This window comes from Topomyia yanbarensis, chromosome 3, assembly GCF_030247195.1.
Source record: "Topomyia yanbarensis strain Yona2022 chromosome 3, ASM3024719v1, whole genome shotgun sequence".
Lineage (NCBI taxonomy): Eukaryota > Metazoa > Arthropoda > Insecta > Diptera > Culicidae > Topomyia > Topomyia yanbarensis.
In genome coordinates this window covers 97,754,701-97,770,747 of record NC_080672.1, presented here as the reverse complement: position 1 = coordinate 97,770,747, position 16,047 = coordinate 97,754,701, and the positions used below count along the sequence as shown (strand labels likewise).

Genomic DNA, 16,047 nt, shown 5'->3' with positions numbered 1-16,047 from the left:
GGAGTCTCCGCAGTTCTCTTTCTAGAGTTTTTCTAGTCAAAACCTTACAGAAAAACTAGCCCTACACTTTAAATAATCTACACGGAAACGAAAAACTACCTAAAATTGAGTTCCTTTGACTCAATCTCGTGGTATCGTGGGGGAACTTAAAATTAGGTAAACCGTTGAAGGTAGTTTCCATTTAACCACGGCAAAAATTACAACTCATTGATAGGTTTTTTATACTCAAATTTAAGTTGAATTTACCTAATTTTGAGTATACCCCAAACAACTCAAAAGTACCTTCCTCCACGGAAGATCTCGACTGAGTCGAATCTTTCGTTTTGTTTTTGACAACACTAATAAGTGCGAAAGCGACGCACAACTCAAAAGTAAGTTAAAAGAACTTATGCTGCAGGTTGTTTTATTTAACTGTGTACACTTTATTTCGAAGGAATTTGACACATAAGATTTAAGTTTCAACCCACACTGAGAATTCAAGTACCTTCCATTTAACCCTTAATAAAATTATACTTCAAAATTAAGTGTGCTACCCTATGACATGATCGGCTGTCATCACATTTAAATTTCAGCGTATTAAATCATAAATTTGTTGCCCATGAAAGCCATGTTTTTAACAATTGCGGCAACATTAAGAGTCACGTTGACTAAATTTTATGCGTGCGAGTATTAAATTGTGACTGTTTTGCCCTTTACTGTAAATAATGTACACTTTTTCAAGAAGAGGTCGGCACATAAGATATAAGTTTCAAACCACATTAAAAAGTCAAGAATTTTCCTTTTGCCCTATATTACAATTACACCTAAAATTTACGTGCTGGCATGGTTGACTGTTATCACATATCACATGTGTTGCCCATGAAATCCATTATTTTTAACAATTTCGGCAACATTAATTGTGAAAACACTTAAAGATAAGGTCACTTTTTCTCAACATTGATATGAGAAATTTTTATAAAATGCTTATTTGCATGATAAATACATATTTTTGTGCTTGCGGGTAATGAAAGTGTCAGCTTATTAAATCATAAATGTGTTGCCCATGAAATCCATTATTTTTAACAATTTCGGCAACATTAAGTGTGAAAGCACTTAAAGATAAGGTCACTTTTTCTCAACATTGATATGAGAAATTTTTATAAAATGCTTATTTGCATGATAAATACATATTTTTGTGCTTGCGGGTAATGAAAGTGTCAGCTTATTAAATCATAAATGTGTTGCCCATGAAATCCATTATTTTTAACAATTTCGGCAACATTAAGTGTGAAAGCACTTAAAGATAAGATCATTTTTTCTCAACATTGATATGAGAAATTTTTATAAAATGCTTATTTGCATGATAAATACATATTTTTGTGCTTGCGGGTAATGAAATCGACGGACTTCATTTGAACAGAACCAAAGAGGAGACGCGTCAGGGGTAAACTATTTTTATTTATTTTTATTTAATTACATGCAGGAATAATATATGTATATATATATATATATATATATATATATATATATATATATATATATATATATATATATATATATATATATATATATATATATATATATATATATATATATATATATATATATATATATATATATATATATATATATATATATATATATATATATATATATATATATATATATATATATATATATATATATATATATATATATATATATATATATATATATATATATATATATATATATATATATATATATATATATATATATTTAAGTTGATGCAAACTTAAATTCTATGCAGAATACATTTAATAACCATTTGTCAGACACATAATTAGAATACGCCATGCATATGAAACTTAAGTGTGCCTTCTATGAGAATTAACGTTTTCTCAATGAAGTGCGTAATCAAGTGTTCGTCACATACAATTTAAGTGTAAAGGCAGTTGCGGCAAAATTAAGTGTTAAACACTTACGTTCAATGTGCGGATTATTTACAGTGTACATTTAACAAAACGTTGAACAAAGTGGATCAGCGCAGGACGTTTGTTAAACAACCCACTGAGACGTCCAAAAAATTGTTTCAAAATCGTTCAACACGGGTCCAACGATGGACGTTTGTTGAACGGTTATTTGGACGTTGTCCAAATTGGTCCAACGAACGTCCTTCATTGGACAATTTTGAAACCAACCGTTCTTAGAGGGAAACTTTTCTGCGAGGCAGTGCAAAGCTGATGCAAAAATGGAAATTAAATGCATTTTTTTCAATTTGATGCAAATTTGTTATACATTCTTAGAGTGATCTGTCCCTAGCTTGCGATGCATTTTTAAAATCAGCGAAATTAAATGCATTTCTTTCCATCAAAATGATATACGTAATGCATTTTGCGTTGCGTGCAATGTATTTTGCGTTGCGTGTAAGACATCAAAACCCTCCAAAAAACAGCCCTACATTCAGCACAACATCGCACAACGTGGATCAGCGTAGGACGATTGTTAAGTAATCTTTTCTGCGAGGGAGTGCAAAGTTGATGCAAAAATGGAAATCAAATGCTTTTTTTCTAAGTTGATGCAAATTTGTTATACATTCCTAGAGTGATCTGCCCCAAGATTCCATATCATTTTATTTGGCAACCGTGAAAAAAGTGTGATTGCGAAGTGCATCAAAAATCCAACTTTCAAAGCAATAAGCAATACTTCTATGTAAAAACATACGTGAATTTCATCCACCGAACTTTTCACGTAAATTGTACCGGGTACTCCAGTAAATTAAAATCATGTTCAGTATCTGATTCATCAGGTGAAAGATGTGTGTTTTAAATATATAAATAGAAATTCACGCAAATATTATATGAAACCTGATATAACAACTACAAGAAATCAAACGTAATGTGAAACCAAACGTAATAAATATATGAAACCAAACCAAACTAGATTGCATTTTCAATCAATTTGCATTGTAAAAATTGGCCCTTATACTTTCAATATTTTTGACAATACTAGAGACTATTGACAAAAGTATTCTGGTTGCAGTTGAAAATTGAAAAATTGACTTGCGCCTTTCGTTTTTTCCCCTATTAACAGAGTGGGCAACTAAAGCGCATCGTTTGTACAGTTTAGAGAATCAACTTGCGCATCATCTGCACCAGTTGCACTTTAGTTCCGCACGCTGAAAATATGAGAATAATCGAAAGGCGCAAGTTCACTATTTCGATTTTCAACTGCAACCAGAATATTGTACGTGTTGCATTGACGATGTGGATTTCAAATGGGATTCAAATATTGTAACAATATCGTCAATACTCTGTATTGACAAAAATATTGAACGTGTAAGGGCGCTAAAAAGTAAAATCTATTCATTCTAGTCTTTTTAAATTATTTTGTATCGTGATGGGCAAATTAAGCATAATCTTAATAGTTCCCGTATCGTGCAATATCTCGTCGAATGGTACATAACATTGAACGATGCTATAGACAATGGCACGCTCCATGGCTACATGGCCGGAAATTCTAGTAATATGGGGAAACTCTCTTCTAGTACCCGAAACGTTACACTGAAAATAAGCATCAGACTCACGGTCCGCGCGATCATTCAAGAACGCACACAAGTATGCGAGTGGTCACAGGATTAAAAAATCGAATTTATGCCAGCGAAGTTCCATACATGCTAGCATACTCGACTAACACGTTAACATACAAACGCTTGAGCTTCGTCCAAGCACAACTACGCCCGCGTTCTCGCTGTAGAGATTGGGACGAAGAGAGAAGAAAACGATCAAAATGAAATCGAATGAGAAAATGTCTGAGAGACAACCAGATTGAAATGTGGAGAATAAATCGTCGTCAGTTGTGTGATTGATTTTGAACGACGAAGTTCGGCTATTGATTCGTCTGGACACGACAACGGCGCAGTTCGGTAAAGTTAGTAAGCATGAGAAATTAATAATTTCCCCGAGAGGGTATCCGTTATATAATCCCTGAGAGGGTACAGAAAGTATCGCCCCCGTGATGGTTTTGAATAAATCTCCTGAGATGGTACTGGATGTATTGTACCCCGAGAGGATTTTTCTAAGTATAATTCCCCCGAGAGGGTCATCAGAATATACACCCCTGAGAAGGTTTCCGGTTAGTAATACCCTAGCGAGGGTCAAGAATACGTTAAATTGAAAAGAAAGTGCTGATTTGCCGCCTAGTTGATATTTTTTCGGCTTTTATTGTTCTTCGTTGACAGACGCTGTAAAACACCATTCAAAAAATCTATTTTTTACAAGCGGTGTGCGGTAGAAGCGAGCTTAGGTTGCTTGTTTATACTTAGGCACCGTTGCTAGTAACGCGGCTCCTGTTTGTGGAAGTAAATTGCGAGATTGAATTCGCTTTCGACTCTCCGACTACCGATGTTCCCAAGTAACCAATAAGCATTATAACGTAGCCTAATATCTGCTTTAGATCCACATATAAAGCTGCCCTAAAAAGCCGTGAAGCCCTCAATACTTATATAATGGTGGTACAGTTTCGACCCGTTTTTATAAACTCCCGGTTTTATGCACCCCCATTTTTATGCACCCCCGATTTTATAAACTTTTTGTACCCGATTTTATCAACCTCCCTATGCCAGCAATGCAGACCTACAATCTTACAATTGTATTCAATAAGGGTAATGAGTTAATGAGTCTTGCATTGTTAGGTAGCAGTCAAAATGTAAGGTAGTTTACCCAATTTTGGTCCTATTTAAGATAATTGAAAACTAGAATCACATTTTGCTTGAATTCTCAAAAAATCAATGCTGTGTGTTTTCATGATAAAATAACACACTATCACATACTCTCCGTGGAAAACATAACACCCTATGTAGTAAAAATTGTATATTTAGCAATAGTATATCTTAAATATGTCGTAGTTCATGACAAACTGCAAACAAAATTTAAACCAAAGACTATTTTTTGCGGACTATCTGTAAACATCGGTCCCGAGCGTACTATTTAGCGCATATTTGTCTCAGAGACTGTGATGTCTGTTCTCTAGTTTATCTACTCCTATAAAACGATCTCCTGCCAGCGCACTTGAGTTAGCACTAAACAAACTTCGAATTGAATCAATAGCTGATTCTTGTTCCTATTTTCTATTGTTATCTCCTATGTTATCCAAGCAGATTGATCTATTCACTTGTAAGTAGGAACAAATTAATCAGTCCGAACCAACGAGAATGGGTCACGCCAGTCGAAAGCCACTAACCTAGGCTCAAACCGCCCATCTCTATAATAAATACGCGTGCCGGTTCCAAATTCTTTGATATCCGTTACGGAATATTGTTTGATGATGAAAACCCTTAAAACATAACAAGCCTGTTTTTCCCACTGTTGAAATTCTACGCATAACTGTCCCACAAATAAAATAATCAAAAAAGTAAATATTAAGTGTGTCAACTAAGAGATGGGTACGATATTAAAAACTGCAATAGTAACAAATGTACAACTATTCATCTCTGTCGTCGCTTCCAAAAACTTAAAACATGGCGAACTCATCCATTTCCGATTTTAGTAAAACTTGAAGTCGCTTAACAAGAAATCTCTCAGTGCAAACATTCGTAAGCAAAATTTTTCGGTTGGTTGATTAAAACGGGTCATTATGTATTATGTCAGAAAAGGCGGAATATAGTGCTATTACTGTGCAGAGATTGACAGCTCGTTTCTGCAGTACTAATGCTATTATATAGCAAAAGCGTACAAATGTCAAATTTGAAAGCCTTATATTGGCACTACTAATGCTATTAAAAAGCTTCAGGTGGCTGTCATTGTCCGCCATGGTTTTAAAACCATTTCTTATGTTTCCTTTCGGTATGATGAGGAAAAATCTTAAAATAAAAAATTCTGTTTAAAACCGTAATTGACTCTGTTCTACTGCATTGTAATGAATATCGTTAATGGGTTTTCGTTCTCACATGATATGAATGTTTACGAAAATTACCTTTAGTAAGTCTCGAATTGAGGTACCTTGCCTCGTCCTTCACGGTAAGTGCGCTGCGTTTACTTCCTGGACTATATTGCATATGTACGATTAAAATGAAATATACCGAATATAATCTTCAAGAAGAGTTGCATAACAAATAAACCAGCTTTTTATTTGCTCTATAATGGCACTAAATGCATTTGTAAAGCTTACATGCTTTAAAGATCCTTGAAGCATGTACGCGTTATATCAGCTTTATATACGCATATAGAGCAAGCGATAATGCTATATGTCGGATGTGCATTTATGCATTATTGATGCTAATATAGAGCTTTATTGCGTTGTTAATGCTGTAATGGAGTTTCAATGTAACATTAGTGCAAATGTATAGCCAATATAGTTCAATGGCTTAATGCTTATGGTTACTTGGGTTGTTCCACATCAGTGTGCAAACGAGGAAAAATAGTTCTTGGATTTCTTGGCGTGAAATATGCGAGGTTCAATTCTTTTTGCCGCGACCAGGCATGTTGGCGACGGCGCCGATGGTTGGGTGGTAAGCGTGACCGCCACTCACCCCAGTTGGTCTGGGTTCAATCCCAGTCGAGATCGTTGAGATTTTTCTGAGGTGAGAAAAATCAGAGCTCACGCCTTCCTTCGGAAGGGAAGTAAAGCCGTTGGTCCCCGATCCATGATTTGAATGGGTCGATATCTAGTCCAGATAGTGGGAGTCGTGTCACATCTCTGGCGTCGGTGTTTGGCCTCGTAGCGGAAATAGGGCGACGGATAATAACCAGAACAAGAAGAGGGAGGGATGTTGGCATGCAAATAACAAGCCTGGGTAGCGTACATATTGTCGTGACCGGAGCCATCCCAATTTATGTCCGATACCGTCTACTTCCTTCCAAAAACTGAAGCTTGATTGTCTGTCACAACAACCAAGGCCTGCTAGTCTAAAATCGTTCATTCTACTTGATAACCTAGCATCAAGAGGGGTACAGGGTATATGCTAACATGAAAACACTCCGGTGATTAAGTGAATGTTTTAGCACTTATAAACGCGGTTTCAACCGGAACCTACAAATGCCCATGTTCGCGCGATAATGAATCGGTCACGTCCAGAAATCTCCACCTTCGGTCCTAGAGACCTAGGTCCTTGCGTTCAGTTGGGTCAATAAAAAATTGACGCTCATATCCATAAAGCGGCCCTTACACGTACAATATTTTTGTCAATACTTGAGAGTATTGACAAAAGTATTGTATGTGTAAAGGAAAAAAGTTGTATTGACGATGTGGATTTCAAACGGGACTGAAATATTGTAACAATATCGACAATATTGACAAAAATATTGAACGTGTAAGGGCCGCTTAAGACAACACGTTCCATGGAGACGTGACCGGGAATTCTAATGATATGAGAAAACTTAGCATTTAAACTATACACTGAAAATTAAGTATAAGATGCACGGTCCGCGCAATCATCTAGAAATCCACAAATATGCGAATGGACACGCGGTCATAAAATCGAATTTTATACACGCGACAACCACAAATGCTTGAGTCCTTCGCGATCATCCACGCAAACTACACCCGCGACTTCGCAATCATTATAATGCCCCTGTGATAAGAGCATGCCTTCAATTAGACCAATTAAAAAAACGAAAGCACTCATATCCACTGCACAACACATGGAGACATGATCGAAAACTAGTGATATAAAAAAACACACTTTGTTCTAGCATCTGAAGTATCAGATTCACGGTCCGCGCGTAAAGACACACGTTTATAAAATAGAATTTATACACGCGAAGTTACACAGTAAATCACTGTAGCACCGTGTTGAAGACCTTATTTCTGATCCGTAATAATTCATCGGTTAGTAGAACAGTAATGAATTATGCCAAAAATATTTCGGGGCAAAAGTAGGGTATAATCAAATACAAATATATTTGGTATGTATTTGGTATAATCAATGACATCGGACTACGAATAATCGAGTTACGGTTCTATTCAACTTCAAGTAAAATCTAACAAGATACTATACATGAATCAACTGAGCAACATATGGAATCTAGAGGACTTTACAGTAACTAATATTGGCGTAGGACTAGGTCTTTGTTTTAGATATGGGGGTGCACTTTGAAAATTCTACAAAAATGGTATGTAACGAAAAGTGGTCTAATTTTAAAAGCATATAATTCAGCCATTTCACCATAAATTTTCAAATTTTTTGCTCACAATCAGGGATGCCACATTGAAATCTGTGTTTCGGTCAAAAAAATCTTTTTGTCATCTGTGATGACTGAAACAGGAAAAAAATCTGTGATAGATTTCCCAAAAATCTGTGAAAAATAACGATATTTCCAAAAATCTGTGAAATTTTCATCAAAATGCCAAAAATCTGTCATCTGTGAAAAAGAATCTGTGATCAAAAAAGGTGCAAAAAATCTGTGACATTACAGAAAAATCTAAGAATAGATGCCAATAGATAAACCCAAAGATTTTTGATATCATGACATTAAAAATTTAAAAAATGTGCAACCTAGTCAAAATATCGCGCATTTACACACAGAAGATAGCGCTTCTCAAGTCCAGCACGACAGATTTGTGTACCTAGCGCGCTACGCTTCTATGAATGACGTCATCATCGACTATTTATAGAACGGATTTGGCCGGACAAGCTCAGTTGTCTGTTAAGCGGAAGGCGGAGAAGATCACTGCGCTGTGTGTTTGCACAGCCAGTGTAGTTGAGTTAGAAGTCCGTTAGACTGGGGCATGTGTGGTTCACTACTCAGTGCCGTCCAACACGCGACTGAGCTTGTCCGTTCAAAAACTATGCTTTATTTTGTGTTGTGCTCGTTTCCATTACGCTTTTATGTACAATCTCAAACACAATTATTCGTACACAAAATCGCTTGTACATTCGAGCTCCATTTGCAAACACGGTTAACATAGTGTCGTGGTACTAGTTGTCTCTTTCGCTCTACCCGTCATCATCAGCGTTGACTAATTTTGCTTTGTGCGCTTGGGTTCAAGGCGAATGTGCAGGTAGGTATATCTAATTTGTTATCGGCTGTATGCGTAACCTGCATGATAGCAATCTGTGCTTTCGTTGCGCAGAGACGAAAACAACAAATTTACGTGGATCGATGGAAAGCACAACGAAAGCTTATTATTTACGTTCGATCAATTCATTGATTCATTTCTACTTCGCGTGATTCATTTCCACTCAGTCTATCCTATTTTGATTCTGCTAATAGGCACATACTACAAAGCCTATTTATAAATGAATTCAGTGCCACTCGAAAAACCGTTGCAAAAACGCATCTAAGTCCATATACAAAATTGTTTTCAATTCTTGTATATTTATTGTTTCGTTATATGATTAAGACCACTGCATTCGCTACATTTGTATGCGTACTTTAGGAAAGTTACAATAATGGCAAAATATAACTAGAAAGCTTGGTCTATATATGAAATGTTATTATATTGTATAAAATTTGATTTTTTCACCGGTCCGGGTTTTTTACCACACACAATCGAAAATTTTTAACAATTTTTAAAAACTGATCTTGTGCTATAAAGATTTAGTTCCAGATATTAGTTCGGTCACGGTTTTCTGTCTCCTTTCTTCAGATCTTCTCAAATAAGTTTAATCGGATTCGATAACCTATTACAAATGAAATGACCTGATAACCAAGAAGGTTTGGTTCACTATGTAACATTCGATGTTGATTGGTTGTGCCAAATACAAATTAAATACGCCAAGGTCCCATATGAAACTGTCTTTATATTTTGACTCACCGAATAATCAAATATTAAACAACCCAATTCGTATTTTTCGTCTTGACAGATTTGAGTTGCAAAAAAAATTAACTGGCAACGCTAATTAGCGTATCTATGGAGATGTATTTCATTTGTTTATAAAACCACAACACAATCTTTAGTAGTGCCGGTTCCGATTTGCATAGTTTATATTTTCGCATGTGGAGCCTAGAACCCTTGCTAGAACCATTGACGATTACAGTTAGCTGGAGACCGGCACGAATATTTGAATAGTTTCCAGTATTTCGATAAAACCAGCAATTTCATTTTTAATGCTGTAGATAAAAACTGTTCTAACGAAAAACCGAAAAAGAATACCAACGTCTCTGCATGGAAAGGTGAGCGTAACAACTGCGTACCCGGAACACTAGTCACTGGCGGATAGCTTGTTCAGTAGTTTGTTCTCGATAAGAGGTCCTTTTCTCGATAAAGATCTGCTTTAATCGCACACTTGTTTACTTGTTCATTGTGCACAAATGGCAAAGGTTACTAAAGATAAAAACCACCATATGAACGGTTGCGAAATGTTCAACAACACAACGTTTGGGAAAAGATGAGCTCCAAAAATAGGCGGAAATACGAGAAACTGCAGTTTTATACGGTTATCCAACGACGCCAGCTCTTGATAAACTGAACGGTAAAATCCTAAGAAATGGGCAATGCTTATATGGATAAAAAGGTATACTATTTATTGGACTAATTATCTATATGGTTGCAGTTAAAAATTGAAATACGCTTTAAGGCGAAATGGTTCTCATTTTCTATGTGTGTACAGCTATACTGCCCATAATCATAAGTCAGTCCCCCCAAGTAACCATAAGCATTAAGCCATTGCACTATATTGGCTATACATTTGCACTAATGTTGCATTGAAACTCCATTACAGCATTAACAACGCAATAAAGCTCTATATTAGCATCAATAATGCATAACTGCACAGCCGACATATAGCATTAAAGCTTGCTCCATATGCGTATATAAAGCTGATATAACGCGTACATGCTTCAAGGATCTTTAAAGCATGTAAGCTTTACAAGTGCATTTAATGCCATTATAGAGCAAATAAAAAGCTGATATAATGCTATTGTAATGCTGTGGGTTTATTTGTTATGCAACTCTTCTTGAAGATTATATTCGGCATATTTCATTTCAATCGAACCTATGCAATATGGTCCAGGAAGCAAACGCAGCGCACTTACCGTGAAGGACGGGGCAAGGTTCCTCAGTTCGAGACTTACTAAAGGTAATTTACGTAAACATTCATATCATGTGAGAACGAAAACCCATTAAGGATATTCATTACAATGCATTAGAACAGAGTCAATTACGGTTTTGAACAGAATATTTTATTTTTTCCTTTTTGCTCATCATACCGAAAGGAAACATAAGAAATGGTTTTAAAAACATGGCGGACAATGACAACCAACTGAAGCTTTTCAATAGCATTAGTAGGGCCAATATAAGGCTTTCAAATTCGACATTTGTGTGCTTTTGCTATATAATAGCATTAGTACTGCAGAAACGAGCTGTCAATCTCTGCACAGTAATAGCACTATATTTCGCCTTTTCTGGCATATTATCAGCATTATATAAGTATGTAGGGCTTCATGGCTTTTTAGGATAGCTTTATATGTGGATTTAAAGCAGATATTAGGCTACGTTATAATGCTTATTGGTTACTTGGGCCATGTTCTATGGCAGTGGTTCTCAACCTTTTTTGTACCACGGACCCCTTAGAAATTGCCCTGGGTTGCTGCGGACCCGCACAGATAAACATCGATTTTGTATGCTATCAATATGTTCATTTTTCAGTTTGTTAGGAAGCAAGACTTGAAATTCCAATCTGTACTCGGAACATATATTTTTCTTCGCGGCCCCCTAGTGGTCCGCGGACCACAGGTTGAGAATCACTGTTCTATGGAATTTACTATCTACATGGGACTGACTTGCGATTTTGGGCAGTATAATAAACAAGTGATGTACATTGTTCGTACAATGATGTGCTAAAATGTTTACTAGTTAAGCTTTAGTAGCGACCAAATAAACCAGGAGAAAATATTTGTATTTGGTTGTGCTTAAACCAAAGATAAACTCAAGATTACCATGTTCCATATAAAACAGTCATAATTCATGGTCCACGCAATGTGAACCAGTGAACCAAATAATAGCAAGCGTATGCTAACCCCTTGAATATAAGCGTCGTTGCCGTCCAAACGCTAAAGTGAAAACACCATGGATACCTGAGAAGCATTGGTAAACAATAAACAATCCTATTTTTTTTCGTTCCATGTCTTTCAACGAAAGTTGTAAAAAAATCCCATTTTCTGGATACAGTTAAAACAAGTATCACACTACAGAAAAGTCTTTTATGTAATAAAAGTGAACTTCTTTTTCGGTCCCGGAATGTGTAGAAGGAAGCCCACGAAAGCAAAATTATGTGTTATCACGGTTTTAGACCAAATACTATTGCCTTTCACGGCAAATCGATTTAATAATATAAATTTTAAAAAATGTGTAGTGTGACGGTGACTGATCGCAATTATAATTATACCACCAGTGTCGAGAAATATCATAATAAAAATGCTTATCAGAGCCCTTTTCAATGTTATTCCAAGGTGCAGAACAAATTAAATGCGATAAATGTTTGTCAATAATGTGATGTTGCTATGCATACGACACTAGGGACGACGTCTACAAAGACGTCATTTGTTCAATTAGCAAATTGTCACTTTGACAGTGAACCGCATTCACCGAGGGGTCACATGTGAGTGGTACATGAAAAAAGCGTGACCATTCTATCTTGAGTTTATCTTTGCTTAAACTATACGTAAGAAATATATTTGAAATCCACATCGTCAATACAACTTTTTTCCATTACACGTGCAATCTAGGGGCAGATCACTTGTGATGCATTTTTAAAAATCAGCGAAATTAAATGCATTTCCATCAAAATAGAAATTCGTAATGCATTTTGCGTTGCGTGCAATGTTTTTTTCGTTGCGTGTAAGACGTCAAAACCCTACAAAAAACCAGCCCTACATTCAACAAAACATCGAATAAAGTGGATCAGCGTAGGACGATTGTTAAGTAATCTTTTCTGCGAGGGAGTGCAATGTTGATGCAAAAATGGAAATTAAATGCATTTTTCTAAGTTGATGCAAATTTGTTATACATTCCTAGAGTGATCTGCCCCTAGCGTGCAATGCTTTTGTCAATACTCTTTATTGTATATTGTCAAAAATATAATAACTTTCGACAATGAGCAATTTGTAAACGAGGTAGTTTTTTTTTCGAGTGTTATGTACGAGGTCCTGGACTTGATAAACTTCTGAGAATTCTTATCTGCATTACTTTTTTTACGAAAGGGTAAATTTCGATAAATCAAGTTTATTCATTCATTCCGCAAAGTTTTTACTTAATTTTACATATTCATTAACTCTAATATTCAATATTTGGTTGATTTGTGAGTAGTGTGTATCTTGTAAATAAATAAGCTGTCAAACTATGTTGAATGACGTTTGGAGGTAATCAAAAATCGTCCGCTTGTGGGTAAATAAATTCGAATTATTTTAATTCTGTTGTAAATACTCAATTGAGTAAACGAATTCAGTTGTGAAATATCAATAAACATGTCATCACCGGCCGATCGCCATTATCCGTTTGACTCGCCGGAAAACAAGGACGGAGCACCACTCTACAACAGCACCGATGGTTTTCTTCCGCTCGGCTTCAGTACGCCTCAACATCGAAGCACAACGCAAAACAGTGCGCACAGTCGAAACTACTATACGGCTCAGCCGAAATATATGCTTCCTCGCCCGAGAGGGTACCAGCACCGAGGTCGCAATCCTCAGCAGAATAGCGCAGCAGCACCACCAGAGAATTCCTCTCCCGGGAATGAGGATGGTCCAAGCATTGGTCCCCAGGAACGAAAAAATTTCGAAACGAAACGTCATTGGAAGGGTAACTTTAATAACTACAACCAGCAGCATAACCGCCAGAGGCAGAGGTTTGGTTTTGGGCATCAGGTATAGTTGCAATGTTATAGTATGAAATATAGTAGCAGATAATGATTTTATCTTTGGGTTTTGTTCCAGAGCAAAGGTAATAGCAGATATAACATAAAGGATTACTTTCACCCTTCGATGCTGGAAAATCCTTGGGAACATTTAGAGCGAAAAAGTCAGCAGGATAAGGTCGAAAATGATGATGACTCCAGTGAAGCTGGTGGAGGTGACGGTAGCAGTGGAGCAGGAGAGGACTAACGGGTTTTTGGAATGGATTTTGGCGATTGATTTGCTTGACGAGTGAGTTGTTAACATGAATATATTTAGGCTTTTTTTCTATTTGAAACAAATAGTTTACTATGAATAGTGGAACAAAAAGAATTTCAATTTATCACTGAAAAATTCAAAATTAGAAGGAAAGATTCCTGTAGCACTGAGTAGGAGCAATCAGCACTTGGTTTAGCATGGATTTGGTATTTTATTTATTTGTATATACACCAACAGAACCCAATTTTGGTTACTTATAGTAGCTATATTTAAGAAAAGATGATGAATATTTAAGGACAGATAAAGATACATAGATATCCTCATAGTGTCTATGGTAATAGGGTCCAAAGACTTGGATTTATTCGGGTTTCTTGTCAAGTGGAAGCAATACTATAAGAAATACGCTAAAGCCCGATAATAGCAGTGTTGCAACCATAGTTGGTTTTCCTGAAAGGTACTCACAGGCAGAGTTAAAAATATTCAATTTCATTGAATGAAAATTGATCATATTCAGCCGCATTCATTTTCAATATTCAGTGACGCAGCTGAAAACGTCAAACGAACAAACCGCCCATTCATCCATGCAGATTTTCATTCGTCTCCGATTATTACACGAAGCGGCCGTGCAGCAACGAATCGAACGCATCAAAGTAGGCCCTGGTACAATGTAAGCGATGATGATTGTTGTTTCATATGCTTTACCGGCATTTGAAAACATTTTCCTATATAATTAGTGAAATGAATGTATTGTACGATATTCAACTGAATGAATAACATGGATATTTGAATGAATATTTTTTCTATTCACCGTGAGTCGCATCAGGTTCATTTTCAGCTGTCAATAAAGAGCTTCGATTATTTTTAACTCTGCTCACAGGAGATAGTTATTACGTAGCTCGAATGCGGGCTTGAAGATTCAGGTGTTCAAAGATAGAGCAATCCACTCTGGCTGACAGCTGACAGAGATGAATATGAACGGAGAGCAGTCCCTCCAGTGTTGAGGTATATTAACTGACAACCAGAGTCTAAAATTCTCATACCTATTCAATGAACGACGAAATTCAGAGAATTCATCTTCGTCCTTTCCTTGCCTCTTTCGTCGCTAAATGCATGAAAAAATAAAACAATAAAGGCGATGTCCCCTCCTCTCTCGATTCTACGAAAACGAGTAGCAGCAGCAGCGAATTTCGTTTTCCTATGACAATCCGAAATTTCAATTTCGTTTTGATGCCTGCTCAGTAATTTGCGAATCTAATTCATTAAATGAAAATAATGCAATGTGCATCTAATAATGCAAATAGAACATAGTTAAAATGAGAAATATGCGCACCGATCAGGCTTCCGTCTTACAATACCATCATTAGCTCGCAAATCTACAGAATCGAGCATCGACAAATAAATATCATTACTAGTGTACTTTCGTTTCCCCAGCAGTAAGCTCAATTAGGCAATCCATGAGACGTTTCTGATCAGCTGATTATTTCTTGTTTACTTATTCTGACGTTACTCCGAGGGGTGCGACGTCCGACAACATCGCTGATTCGATCCAACATCAAACGCATCGGACTAACGAAAGTTGTTTGTCGGACGAGTTTTTCTGTTCGCAGAAGTAGATTTGTTGACAGTACCCACCGCTGAATTGTCAAACAAACGTCTAATGGATTGCCTAATATCGAAGTTACCAATATCATTCTGAATCTCAAAGCGAAAACGAGCGTGTGGAGAGAATAATTAAAACGCTCTGCTACATGCTTGCTTTGTCCTAGCCCGTTGTCTCATTTTCGATTTCGCAAAGTGCTAGTGGTATGGAAAGAAGCTTCGTTCTTTCGTCAGTTTCGCCTGATTTTGGCAAATGAAAAAAAAAACATTTTGCGACTCTGCTGACAACGGTATTAATTTAAGTAGTGCTAATCTCTAATACATTCTTGAAAAAAAACGAATTCAATACCGATCTTAATTTTTTTCAGGTATTTTAGAAACCCGACTCAGTTTGAACTGTTTCGAATTTATTTTGATTCTAGACGTGATTGGAGCGACT

The 16,047-nt window shown here is 36.4% G+C and overlaps 1 protein-coding gene across 1 annotated transcript; it reads left to right on the top strand.

The window, feature by feature from the left end:
- Positions 1-13,206: 13,206 nt before the first annotated feature.
- LOC131690120 (uncharacterized) lies at positions 13,207-14,065 on the top strand. The gene is made up of 3 exons (XM_058975660.1): positions 13,207-13,284; positions 13,346-13,763; positions 13,833-14,065. Exons 1-3 carry the CDS (start codon positions 13,247-13,249, stop codon positions 13,998-14,000), a joined length of 624 nt encoding a protein of 207 aa, XP_058831643.1. The 5' UTR covers positions 13,207-13,246; the 3' UTR covers positions 14,001-14,065.
- The last annotated feature ends 1,982 nt before the right edge of the window (positions 14,066-16,047 follow it).

Bases quoted from the DNA above. Each gene is read 5' to 3' on its own strand.
- LOC131690120 (XM_058975660.1), top strand. From the start codon at position 13,247: ATGACGTTTGGAGGTAATCAAAAATCGTCCGCTTGTGG. The intron at 13,285-13,345 runs GTAAATAAATTC...AAACGAATTCAG, and splicing joins CAAAAATCGTCCGCTTGTGG to TTGTGAAATATCAATAAACA. The intron at 13,764-13,832 runs GTATAGTTGCAA...GTTTTGTTCCAG, and splicing joins GGTTTGGTTTTGGGCATCAG to AGCAAAGGTAATAGCAGATA.